This window comes from Chenopodium album, chromosome 5 (genome assembly GCF_948465745.1).
Source record: "Chenopodium album chromosome 5, dcCheAlbu1.1, whole genome shotgun sequence".
NCBI lineage: Eukaryota > Viridiplantae > Streptophyta > Magnoliopsida > Caryophyllales > Amaranthaceae > Chenopodium > Chenopodium album.
In genome coordinates, this window is record NC_137838.1 from 74,884,709 (window position 1) to 74,897,643 (window position 12,935).

General features: G+C 34.5%; 2 protein-coding genes and 2 long non-coding RNA genes across 5 annotated transcripts; 1 reads left to right on the forward strand and 3 right to left on the reverse strand.

Moving 5' to 3' along the window:
• Positions 1–2,411: 2,411 nt before the first annotated feature.
• On the reverse strand, positions 2,412–4,352 carry LOC145631063 (uncharacterized). The gene is made up of 3 exons (XR_014112331.1): positions 3,644–4,352; positions 2,907–3,005; positions 2,412–2,803 (listed from the first exon to the last, which is right to left on the reverse strand). It is a non-coding gene; the product is annotated as an uncharacterized LOC145631063 (long non-coding RNA).
• A 1,258-nt stretch (positions 4,353–5,610) lies between these two features.
• LOC145631064 (large ribosomal subunit protein P2A-like) lies at positions 5,611–6,159 on the forward strand (the record flags this gene model as incomplete). Its single annotated transcript, XM_081683165.1, has 2 exons — positions 5,611–5,844; positions 5,930–6,159. Coding segments are annotated over 2 exons (261 nt in total), but the record flags the coding sequence as incomplete, so codon positions are not given.
• Positions 6,160–6,196: 37 nt separating this feature from the next.
• On the reverse strand, positions 6,197–6,748 carry LOC145631065 (uncharacterized). Its single transcript, XR_014112332.1, has 3 exons — positions 6,626–6,748; positions 6,345–6,427; positions 6,197–6,250 (listed from the first exon to the last, which is right to left on the reverse strand). It is a non-coding gene; the product is annotated as an uncharacterized LOC145631065 (long non-coding RNA).
• Positions 6,749–8,946: 2,198 nt separating this feature from the next.
• Positions 8,947–12,725, reverse strand: LOC145631066 (uncharacterized). Of its 2 annotated transcripts, none has more exons than XM_081683166.1 (5): positions 12,200–12,725; positions 11,398–11,497; positions 10,666–10,727; positions 9,747–9,906; positions 8,947–9,373 (listed from the first exon to the last, which is right to left on the reverse strand). In XM_081683166.1, the coding sequence occupies exons 3-5, from the start codon at positions 10,716–10,718 to the stop codon at positions 9,278–9,280; spliced, it is 309 nt and encodes a 102-aa protein (XP_081539292.1). In that variant the 5' UTR covers positions 10,719–10,727; positions 11,398–11,497; positions 12,200–12,725; the 3' UTR covers positions 8,947–9,277. The 2 variants fall into 2 exon arrangements, with proteins under 2 accessions (XP_081539292.1, XP_081539293.1); XM_081683167.1 differs by having other exon boundaries at positions 11,372–11,497.
• Positions 12,726–12,935: the final 210 nt, after the last annotated feature.

Here is a 12,935-nt window from a genome sequence, read left to right on the forward strand (position 1 = left end):
AAGGTTTGGAATTTTGAAGTCATTGAAACTCTTATGCTAAAAATATTATCGTCCTTTTAGAGTAATGGTTTATGGAACTCTATATTGTATTTAAATAAATCTAAATCAAAAGCTAACCTAAATTTGTTACATAGTAGTATTATTTGATCATGAAAATCACTATACAAAAAAGGGGCATAAAACTAAACAACTAATTAATGCTCCATATGATCTACTGGAATAACTAATTAAAAAAATGTTGAGGATATACCAGAATATATACGTAGTATGAAACCAGTTTAAAACTGGAAAAACCAGTTGTCAAACCGATTGAGTTCAACTCGAACCGATTATAACCTGAATTGATTACAACCCAAATCGATTACAACCCGATATGTTTTGACCCAAAACCCACGTTAGATTGACTAACCCCATTTTCATACCGACCAAATTTAACCCGAACCGATTATAACCCGAACGATTATAACCCGACCCGATTAGAATCCGTCCCGAAAAGGAACTGTAATAAAATAAACAAATCGAACCAACTAGAAATTATTTAAAACCGACCCGAACTGACCTGGTAATAATTCTAACCCGTTAAAAACTGACCCTTACAAACCGAAAACTGAAAAAAAAAGAACCCAAAACCGAACCGCAAACTCGATTGTTACCTCCATAATTATGTGAAAATTAGTTTACAATTTTTCATCATAATTATTCAGAAGGAAAATGTAAATAAATACTTTGCATAAATTCTTATGTGTGGTTTGCCAGGCCACATCGTGTGACCAATCATGATGGATGTTACTTCATTAGTGTTATATAGATTTCTTCATCAGTATTACAAGGATTACTTTGTCAGTATTATAAAGCTACTCGGTTTGTATAACAAGCTAGGTTACTCGGTCAGTGGTATAGGAGTTACTTTTCTTTTACATCCAATCACATAATTTGGCTAGCCAAACACATATGGGCTAGCTAAAATCAATACCAAAACATAATCAAAATCATGCTTTAAAAACAATATAAAAAAAATTCGAATTAAATTAGGAAGAGAAAGTGTTTTTTTTTTTTGTACCAAAACTGAAAAGGAGGGGGAAGAGAAGAGAGTACCAGTAGCCAACTGGGGTCGCTGGCTGCCGATGGTCGCCAATGGTTGGTGGTGGCGTCGATGGGAGAGAAAAAAGGAGAGAGAAAGGCATGAAAAGGGAGAGGGAAGACAGAAGAAAATAAAGAGAATATTTATAAGATTTTTGTGAAATCTGACAATAGTGATTTTATTAGAGTGAAAAATCATGAGATTTTAAAGTATTTATACTCCCCTTTTAAAACAAAAACTCATAATTACAAAAGTATCATTACTAAATCCTACTCCTCCTTAACTTCTTTCTTTGGATCCAACTTGTTCGGCTTTTAAGTGTCCTCAATTTTCCAACATGTTGATCCAATCATTTAAATAAAGATGATCCAATTCAAAATACCTTTATTGGCTCAATCAATGACTCGTTTAATTTTATAAACACTCACATATTATTTAAATAATTAATTCCTTTTAAAATAAAATGAATCATTTTAATTTATAAAATAAATAATTTATATATATATATATAAATATTATAAAAATATGGAGTATTACAACTTATAATAGCACAAGTACAGATTCTTATTATTAATCTAAATATTATTTGCTAAAAATTATAGTATACTTCCTCCGTTCTATTAATATTGCAACAAGGATAAAATTACGCATCCCACAACACATTTTATATGCTAAAATCTATAATTATATAAGAATAAAAATTATAAAATTTTGATATTGTGAAAGTATCACTAGTAGAAAAAGGCTTATTTGCGTCGCTCATTTATAGTGTATTTGCGTCGCTTCTATGAGCGACGCAACTGCTCGCGACGCAAATGAATTTTAAGTCATTTGCGTCGCTCCTAGGCGCGACGCAAATAAGTCATTTGCGTCGCTCCTTTATAAATAAGCGACGCAAATGACTCTTCTGATAAACTATTTTTTGATATTTGCGTCACTCCTTTATAATGGAGCGACGCAAATGACTCTTCAGATAAACTTATTTTTTGTTATTTGCGTCACTCCTTTATAAAAGAGCGACGCAAATCACTTTTCTGATAAACTTCTTTTTTGTTATTTGCGTCACTCCTTTATAAAAAAGCGACGCAAATGACTCTTCTGATAAACTTCTTTTTTGTTATTTGCGTCACTCCTTTATAAAAAAGTGACGCAAATGACTCTTCCGATAAACTTATTTTTTGTTATTTGCGTCACTTGTTTATATAGGAGTGACGCAAATGACTGAGTAGACAATACAAAACTGCTGTATTTGCGTCACTTGTTTGTTTAATGAGTGACGCAAATGAGGTGAATTTTTTTTTTTTAATTATAATATAATAATTGCCTTGTATATGTTTGTAGTACCTATTTTCCTTACTAGTGGTATAAAGTAATATGCTAACGCTAATATAATTGAAATTAAAATGCAACATTATTGAATAATGCAAATGTAAATTTCGGCAGAATCTCCTTTGTAATTTGGCCTACCCATAAAATTGGGAATGACGGCATTATATTAACAACCTGTCCAATAATTTACATCTCAATATCATAGACATTATACTCATCATCCCAACACCAATTAACCAAATTACTTCATTTCAAGCCTATAATCCAAAACAAGAGTCAAACATGCGGTAAGTGGTAAATCTAAAGTTCAACATTACATATAAAATACTCTGCCCAAATATCTCGGATCTCATTTATCTTCTCCTCGGTGTACGGTGTAGTTCTTGAAAAATCCTATCAACACAACAAATATACAAGAGGAAAGTTTTAATTCAAGATTGTAGCTAACATCAAATTGTATTTATCAAACAAAAATGAAATATTTGACAACTCATACCTGAATAAGATCTTCACTGCTATGGTGATGTTCAAGTATTTCGTACATATAACGCATGAAGTAGTAGCCACACTCACGTCCACCCAATTGTTGAGGACACTACAATAAAAATTATAAAAATTATAAAAATTAAAAAACCTAAAGATTCTATTAGAGAAAAACACATATTATCGAGGATAGAATTGCATTACATATTTACATTAAAATAGACATTCACTACAAAATACAAACACTAGTGGAAAAATCCTCATCCGTAACGGGCAAAAAGGGGCCATCCGTAACGGGCAGCGTCCGTTACGTATGCGGCCGTTACGGATGGCCATTGTTATTCGTAACGGGCACCTGAAAAGCCCGTTACGAATAACCCATTATTCGTAACGGACATTTATGTTGCCCGTTACGAATAACCCATTATTCGTAACGGGCTTTTCAGGTGCCCGTTACGAATAACTATGAGATCCAATTAAAAAAAAAACTCAGCACATGGCTGGACAGCTAGCTTGAAAAATTATTTTATCAAATCAAATATATATATATATATATATATATATATATATATATATATATATATATATATATATATATATATATATAATACAAGTACAGTATACACTTAATAATTACCGAATAATATACAATCAAGAAAAGCTGCTTTAATTATTTCCTAATAACTAAAACTAAAACAAAGCAAAAGCAAATCATTGTAATAATAATTAAACAAATTTACATAAGACTACCTAAAATAATAAATCGTCTAGACTAGCCATAATGTAAATGCTAAGCTCTCCAAAACTCTTGAGTAGCTTTGCCGCATTGCTTGCCCAACATCCTGCACGACAAGATAAATGCAAAATTTTGAGTACTTTTTCAGTATAAGAAATGCATGCCTTCCAGCAATCACATGGCAAAAACTTTCATCACTTTGTTTAACTATGAATTTTAAATTCAAGTGGGAACAACAATACGATATTACATCTGGGGTAATTAGCAATGATGCAGCAAATTATGGGGCATTGACGAAGTACCTTGTTAAACTGTATCTATTAGATATGGTGAAGGTAGCCAATAAGCAAAAAATAAATAAAATAAAACTTCATACATGTAATGTAGCTATATAAACTCTACATCCGGTTATCAAAAAAATTTCATCAGTTAAGAGCAAAACTAGTTTATGCCCTTAAGCATAATGCATGCAAGGGTCACGCTACAGCACATGACCCTTCTCATATCCAATCACAAGCAACAGCCTGCTTAAAAAATGGTATGGAAAGGTATTATGTGGCAGTTGAAGAGCCTTCAGCAGATTGTATCAGCAACTGGTTTAGCAACTTAATTTCAAAATTAAAATTAACCCTATTAGTAATTTAAATGAGATAAACATCAGTAACGTCACAATCACCCAGCCTACCCTTGAAAATACTACCCATTGAGGCCTCCCAAACCAGGCGCAACAGAGAATTTACAGAATAATAAGCAAGGGAAAAAGAGATGATGTACAATGATAAAGAAACAAATTAACTCAAACACAAGAGAGAAAGCTACAAGTATGTTGAAACACGCACTGAATACATTCCAACAACCTTTTAAGGAAACACATAGTAAACATAGCCAAAGATACCAAAAATATTACAGCAAAGGAGATATTTTTGTGCAAGCAATCACAGACCAAAGTACAGCTGTAAACAACAGGATCTCACTCATGACCTACGTAAATAGACCTCCATCACCAGACAACCAGGCAAGAAAGAAACCAGGGCAGAGGTTAGGTGGTATTCCGTTCTGTATTAAGGAAATTAAAGTCACACCCAGTATCCTGGAAACTTTATTTAGGAACATGAATTTTAAGTTCTCCCAGGCATGCACTAAACAAAATTGATAGCAGAAGTGCACATCAGAAATTAATGGAGCCTTCTTTAATTTAGAGCTATGACAGACATCCAAATTTCCCACTCAAATCAAAGTAGTGTAATTAAACTGTAAAAAAGACTGACAAATGGAAGATGAGTAATTACACCATCATAGTGGTGTAGCACACAACAATGCTACACCACTATTCTGCTACAAGAAATAGCCAACACACCTTCGTGAAAATTTTCCTAAATCAATTGGTCAATAATTTTTTCTATATATTCTTATCAAAGAAAACACAATGTTTCTTAAAAATTGCATAAGCAAATAATCCATCAGATCATGATAAGATGACGTATGCGTCCAGTGACTTCAGTCCTTTATATTCTATGTATACAACTTCTTTTTCAGCATCTTCCTTGTTCCATAATCACCCTTACACTCTTCACTATAAATAATCAGTTAGTCATTGTGAATTAGTGACAATTCGAATTGAGAAAGCATGCGTACCTATACCAGTCCACGACATTGCCATTTTATTCTGATCATCTGTCAGACTGGAGTCACTGGACTTTGAAAGTTTCTGGTCACTTTATATCTCTATGCTTTTGTAAAATCACTTTATAGTTCCTTATTTGCAATGGAAATCTGCATTAAAAGGGTTTTTTCCCATACAATTTTTTAAAATCCCTTTAATTAATCCGGAAAAAGTAGCCGAAAAAAAAGAGGATTTATCTATTCTGTCTAAAAAAAGCGGGGAATGTATATTTGGTTGAAACAATTCCCAAATAACTCTTGGAAGAGCAGAGCTTGGTTGTCTATGACTGTATGCAGTAACGCTTAACTGTGTATTTGTTTAATTGCAGTTGGTGTTGAAGCTGATGAGGACAGGCTTCAATTGTTCTTTGACCAAGTGTCTGGTAAAGACATCACAGAACTAGTTGCTGCAGGAAGAGAAAAGCTTGCATCTGTCCCAGCTGGTGGAGGTGCAGTTGCAGTATCAGCTGCTCCCACTGGTGGTGCTGGTGGTGCCGCCGCTGAGGCTCCTAAGGAGGAGAAGAAGGTTGAAGAGAAAGAAGAATCAGATGATGTAAGAACAGCTCAATCATCATCCTTTTGGCCAATTAAGAAAATTTGATATCCCACGTTGCTAACTCTTTATATCTTTATTGCAGGACATGGGTTTCAGTCTCTTTGATTAAGTCAGAAGAAGCCGAGCTTTTCATGAAGTCCTCGCCTTTTAAATGTAGCTCAAGTTTTGTTTTGCTATTTGGAGATGTTCTTAGTTTTTTCTTGGAGATTTTACGTTTCTTTTAGCTAATGTTTGAGGGATTGGCAGACTATTATTAGTTTATGTTGGATAATGTGTTAAGTGGTAATCATCCAATATATATTATACTTTTGGCATCCTTATCCTTGTCATTCATACCTGATCTATTCATGTCACATCTTATGGCTTTTGCTTGACTGAACTCTCAGCAGCATGGCACTGGTGGCTGGCATATGTGATAATAACAAAATTTGAAATCTCAAATTAATGATGTTATGAATGGAGGGAAAACTACCTACTACAGTTACGTACTTGCATACCTCAATATACTGCACAACCATACGACGATACTTTTCATGTTCCTCTTCATTGCCCTCCAACTGATCAGCCAATGCCCTGCAAGCTAGATAGGATCATCAACTAGCTAGTTTAGCGAGTGCATTGAAGGGGCTATGCATACCAAACAATTATCCCATGCAAATGCCACCCATGAAAATTCAAGAAACTAAGCGACAAATCAACACCAAGTAGCACACCCCACACAATTACACAAACCACGCATGTTGCGATTAGAAACAGAGAACCTCCGTTAAACACTGACCTGAAGAAACAATTGCCATCAGCTGTCACTTGGATAATCTTCAAATCCAACAAATCAAGCTGAGCACGGAAGTTAGATATGTCACCCTGCTTTCCATGCTTTTTGGCCTGGCCACATTACAGATATGAGAATGAGATATACAAAAATCATGAAAATCATAAACATGTCACTAAATCACCATCAAGGAACACTAACACCCCAATGAACATATTATAACTATTTTTTGTAAGTATGACACACAAGTGGTCATAAATCATGGAAATGGTTATGAATTTGTAGGTAAAACAAAAAAACACATTCACTACCTTCGTAATAGAACCCCTATCCCTATACAAGTGAATTTCTTCATGAATTTCCATTACCACTCAATACCACCTTGTGAATGGTAATGGATGGTAATGAAATTTTATAAAGAAAATGAGGGTTTATAGATGACCTCACATTGTAATGACATTCAATTTTTTTTCACAAACCTAAACACAAATTAATTACCCTTCCCAGGATTTAGAATTGTCTACCAAATGTTCCGTTAGGTCTTAGGTAAATCACTACAATTCTTCATTTAACCCTAAAAAACTCATAAATTACAGGTCATAGGTAAACAATTTTCTATCATCAATTCAACAAACAAATCAAAAATACCAGTACTCAAAGAGATTTCAGGTGAAAAAAACACAATGCACATCAATATATGTTATTCTCACTCTTCATTACTCCAAAAGTCCAAAACCTAAGGAAATGACACTTATACTAGCAACGCCCGACCTTTAGACATGCAAACATGTCAAACATAAAAATTACTCTACAATATGGCTAATTAATGAGCTTGTGTGGTTGACATTTAAAAAAAATACATGGAAAGTGAGTTCATGGGTGTAATTTTTGGTTGACAAAAACATGGAAAAGTGGAAGGTGTCGTTTACTTCCCATCATCAAACCAAACACGTTTTTACACTTCCCAGTTGTTGAGAGATCCGATACTTCCTATGTTCAACAAAACGATCCCTATATGTTTCAAAGTACAGTATAAGCTTCCGAGATTGGGGCAACTATACCATAAATCAGTACCCCCAATTACTAATTTATTTTAACGTCTAATTAGACCGGGAAATCATTCAAATTATGAAAATAAACTCGTTGTTCTTTCTTTCCTCAGAATTTGCAAATTCACTAACAACACGTATTGAAAATTAGATCAAATGCTGAATCAATAATCACATTAAAAATCTATTAAATCACTCAAAAACCTAAATAATTCTCGAACAATAACCAACTACAAATCCTATAAAATTTAATGTGAAGAACAAAACAACGAGCACATCAAATCGAAGAACGAAAAGAATGCAAAAGAGAACGAAATCGAAATGAATCTGTGAGCGAAACAAAAAATCCTACTTAGAAATTAAACTAAAGATGAAAAATCATAAACCACTCAAATTAGAGAGCTAAAAATAATTGAGGAGATTAAAATACAAAATAAAGATAGAATTGGAATAAAATCAAAAACTTTAGATCTAAAAAAGACAATAATAATTCCTTAATCTGCAAAAATTTAGCACAAAATATCCCAAAAATCCAGTACCCAGAAACTAAAATCAATTAAAAACAACATAAATTTCAAAAAATAAAGTTGAATCAACTAACTTAATATTCGATTATTACAAAGAGAATAATCTTACCTAGCATCGGTTCGTTCAACGACTTAGATCTAAAGAGGAAGAAGCCTACGGGCTTGGTTGTTCGTCATCGCCGGTTACACCTCCGCCCAAAACCGACGCCGCTTGGGAGTTAATGTATGAAGCCGTCGGTCTCAAGATGAACGCAATCGCTGCTCAAGGTCTTCTCGTTGCTCCTCGAAATGAGAGGGCCTAAGTTTGAAAAGAAAGAGAAGAGGTGAATGACGGAGAAGGGAGGAGAGGAGAGGAGAGAGAGAGGGAGTGAGGGACTGATGAGAGAGAAAGAGGTGTGACGGCTGTTAAGTGAAAACCTAAAAAGCCGAGTATTGGGCTCTCCTCTCATTAGTTGGGCCATGTTTGGTCATCTACGTGTAATATAGTATTCGTAACGGGCAAAATAGTGTCCGTTACGAATACGTATGTATTCGTAACGGACACTATTTTGCCCGTTACGAATAAATAAGTATTCGTAACGGACACTAGTTTGCCCGTTACGAATATCTTAATTGTAACGGGCAAAGCTTTGCCCGTTACGAATAGCCTGTTACGAATGAGATTTTTTCCACTAGTGAAATAAACTCATTACCATTGTGAATTGAATGGTCTAACAGGAAGAGCAGCTATTGAAATTACATAGTATAGCAAGTGGTTTTAATAATACAAAGTAGACTACACTGTACACAAAATTGGCTATTTACGCATAGTAAACCACACAACTAGAAATGGCTCCCAGTGATACCGAGCCATGGTGATATATTCAAGGCCTCTGGAACCAGTGAAAGGAGAGTTTAACAATGCAAGAAAGGATAAAGAAAACACACTGCACTATCAGATTCCACAATCAAACTCACAACACAACCAATTATGATTAGCATGGCAGCTCTTTCATGTCATTTATTTACCGAGAGAATGTCGTGCACATATCATTACCAAGGGCATCTGAGTAATACCCATTGTAATTCAGGCAAGTCCAAAACTAAGCAAGGCCGAACTCCCCGTGCTTGGGAGACTTGAGATAAGATGAATGCAGTTCTTTAAGATTTTCATCGAAATTTTTCTTTATCAAACTTACCTGCCGATGAAATACAGAAGAATAGGATCAATCAGCTATTTACTTATTCCATCATCCTTAAATTTAAAACCTAAAGAGACATTCTTAAGAATAAAGTCAAACAAAAATGAACAATCATCATTATATTAGTTTCTTGAAGAAACTTAGCCAAATCAAACAAGAATGCAGATCCAAAATGAGGAAAAAAGGTATGAAACTCCTCCCCCCCCCCCCCCTCCACACACCCCTATAAACAGACAAGGAGTACACTAACGATAAGTAACATCTATCACGTGAATGGAAGTTGTTTTGCAGGAACCTCAAATGAATTAGAGTTATGTCAAACGGCAAAGCTTAATACAGGCAGAGAAATAATGCTATGTAAGTCTTTTACCTGAGAAATATTGATTTGTGAAATATGGTCTATCAAACCCTGGTTGTCAGACTGAAAATCTCCCACTCCATTGACAAGGCATGATCGAAAATCTAAGGCACATTGCAAAATTCTCTCAATGTTGTTTGATATGGATAGAGTTTCACCAGATAGGAAGCATCTGAAAAAGAGAAAATCACTTGTCATCTAAAGGTTGCTCGCCAAATGTACCAAATATAGCGCATGAAGATAACATTAATTAAGCAACAACCTGTATCATCAACTTGGACAGTTCATATATGATAACTACGTGAACGACTCCAAAACTGTGGCTTCCTTCAGTTCTTTACTGGTAAAAATTTACCTCTTCAAAATGACTATGTACTTTATCATAGAACAGTCATTTTAAGATCCTTTTGTATGTCACATAGTCACATAATCCTAATCCCACAAAGTTAAGAATTTACCATAATCTTAACAGGAGTATACTTGATTCTTTTACATAAAACTCTTCTCTAATCGTTGTAACACATGTGCATCTTCTTTTCCCTAATTTTTAATGTTCAATAAGGGGTGTCCAGACAAGCACCAACAAGGGTCTTACACTAAGAGCTTAATTCATCTATTACTGCATTACTGCTCTCATCTAGTTTTGCTTTCATAACTACTTCATTCATCCCACAAAAGTTGTCCACTTTTGACATTTCACAAAAATTTAAGTTCATTAGACATAACCCAAAAATTTAGTTGTCCAAGTTTTCCTTACTATTATGGTGGAATCCACTATATTCATATACAGGTATTCAAGCAACGACAAAGATGACATAGTATAGATGGTATGTCAGTTAAGAAGGGGAACATCTTCAAAATGGCTAAGTTGTTGCACTAATAGAGCAATAATCGACACATAAACTACTAGAAGCACGCAATCTTTGCTTACATGCGCTTTGAATCTGTTAGATACGCCATATGCACAGATTCTAGATCCATCATATCTTTGACCTGCAGTAAAACAACTCAGAGGTGAGGCAGAGATCACAGACATCCAGAAAAGTGCATATACTACAAGAAATGGAAAAAGAAAAGGATAACACTTCAGAGAGAGAGAGAGAGAGAGTAAAGAAGGGCAAAATGCTTAAAGTCAAGCCTTAGGAAGTCCTGTCATCAGATGTGAAGAAGGCTTACTAGTCTAGCACCAACTATGTCAACTCCCAAGCCCCTTGATAAGCAACGGGTGTCACTTTCCACTGTTCAGATTTCTGAACCACTAAAAACTCTAAATGATCATACAGTGAGGCCATTATGAATAAGAATACAATGCAGGGGGTTAAAGCAGTAGAATTGGTATAGATATAATGTATTCAGAGCTCTTGATTTTTATTTTTCAACCTATATTAGTTTTATTTAAAATAAAGCACTCTAGTCGAGTAAATCTGATAGAACCGCTTCAATAATTTCCTCTTTAAATGCCTGAATGATTCATCTGATGCACCTCATGTGGCCATGCAAACTAAGGATAGAAGAAAGGGACAAACCGACAAACAAGGGTTTTTTTTTTTGAAGGGTGTTGAGAGAAATCAAATAGATAGAAATATGTTATTATAGAGAACCAAGAGACATAAGACAGAAAAAGAAACAAGGTATACTTATAGGTTATAGCACTGGCTCAAACCTCATGCTTGAGGGAGAAGAAAAATCTACTCCAGGATACATCCGATAACTGCGATAGCACATATTGCTGCAACGTGGAGACAAAATGATTAACCTGATGCCTGAAACGCAACAGTAAACTACGTCATCAACCTGTGATTATGTGGAGTCACTTGAGATTGTACATAAATGTGGAAATCTATTGTAAGTTGGATTATAAATATATTGATCAAGAACATGAATAAAAAAGAGGATATAGTAGGGATTAGTTACAGAACAGAATTACATAAGGCTATTGCTTTGTCATTTATATCAAAGAAGTAACCATGTAGGTAAGAGCCACTTCAAAACAATTGATTGTTGTTTTCCATTTACATATTAAAACTAAGTAGAAAGCATTGTCTCATCAAAGGCCTTGTTTAGCTACTGCTTACTGGTAAGGGAATAAATGGAAGGCCCAGAAATCTATACTATTTGCCTAGAAAATTTCCAAAACGTCAAGTTCTTTATGTAACAACTTATCTTGGAGCTCTATGTAGATTGTTGTCTTCTTTAATTCAACAAATTTCAAACTCTCTTAAAAGTTACAGTAGTCAAACGCCCACCCATGGCATTGCAACCAAGAATACAGTTTTATAGATTCAACTTCTAGGGTGTTTCTAAAAATTCAATGACTGAAATTATAAAAATTCAATTAAATCTGCCATATAATTTCTAATTAGTGAACTAACACTAAACCTGAAATTAAACTAAGTCATCGTTCAAGTTAAATGCTACATTCTATCTACCATGAAAAGATTGAACATAAATAGAAGCAATCTTACCATAGGTGAAATTGACTTCAAAAATTCAACAATGTCGAGCCGAAATCGATTTTTGGGGGCGAAATTAAGCGATTTTTCCACTCGAAAATTCAAAAATTCAACATTGCTGTAATTTGCTTGATTTTCCTCGGGTTTTTGGGGGCGAAATTAAGCGATTTTTCCACTCGAAAATTTCAGTTATTGCTCGAATTTTTTCAGCAGGATTTTTAATTGAATTTTTTGGGGTTTCTAGGGTTCGAATTCGTATGGAATTGAGTACATTTTTTGCTCGAAAAGGGGGATTTTTGGTCGAAAATAATCAATTTTTCTGGGGTTTAAGGGTTCGAATTAATTAGGGTTCTTGGTCTAAATCTTTGCTCGAAATTGCTCGGATTTGCTGCCGATTATTGGTGTTGAACTTGATTGCGATTTTGGATGTTGAATTTGCTGGGGAATTGCAGTTTTTTGGGCGAATTTGTGGGTGTTTTTTGGGCGAATTTGTTGGATTGAAGGGTCGAATTGCAGTTTTCTGTAGGAGCAACTCTGTTTTTTTCTTTTTGTTTAGTGAATTAGTGAAAGGTAGGCGTGAAAAGCTAAGGTTAAAAAAGCGCAGAATGAATAACCTAAAATGCAACAGAGTTATTTGCGTCACTTTATAATAAAAATGCGACGCAAATAACAAAATCTGAAATGCTGAAAATTTGTTATTTGCGTCGCTAATTTATTAAAAGAGTGGCGCAATTTATTCACTCCCTTA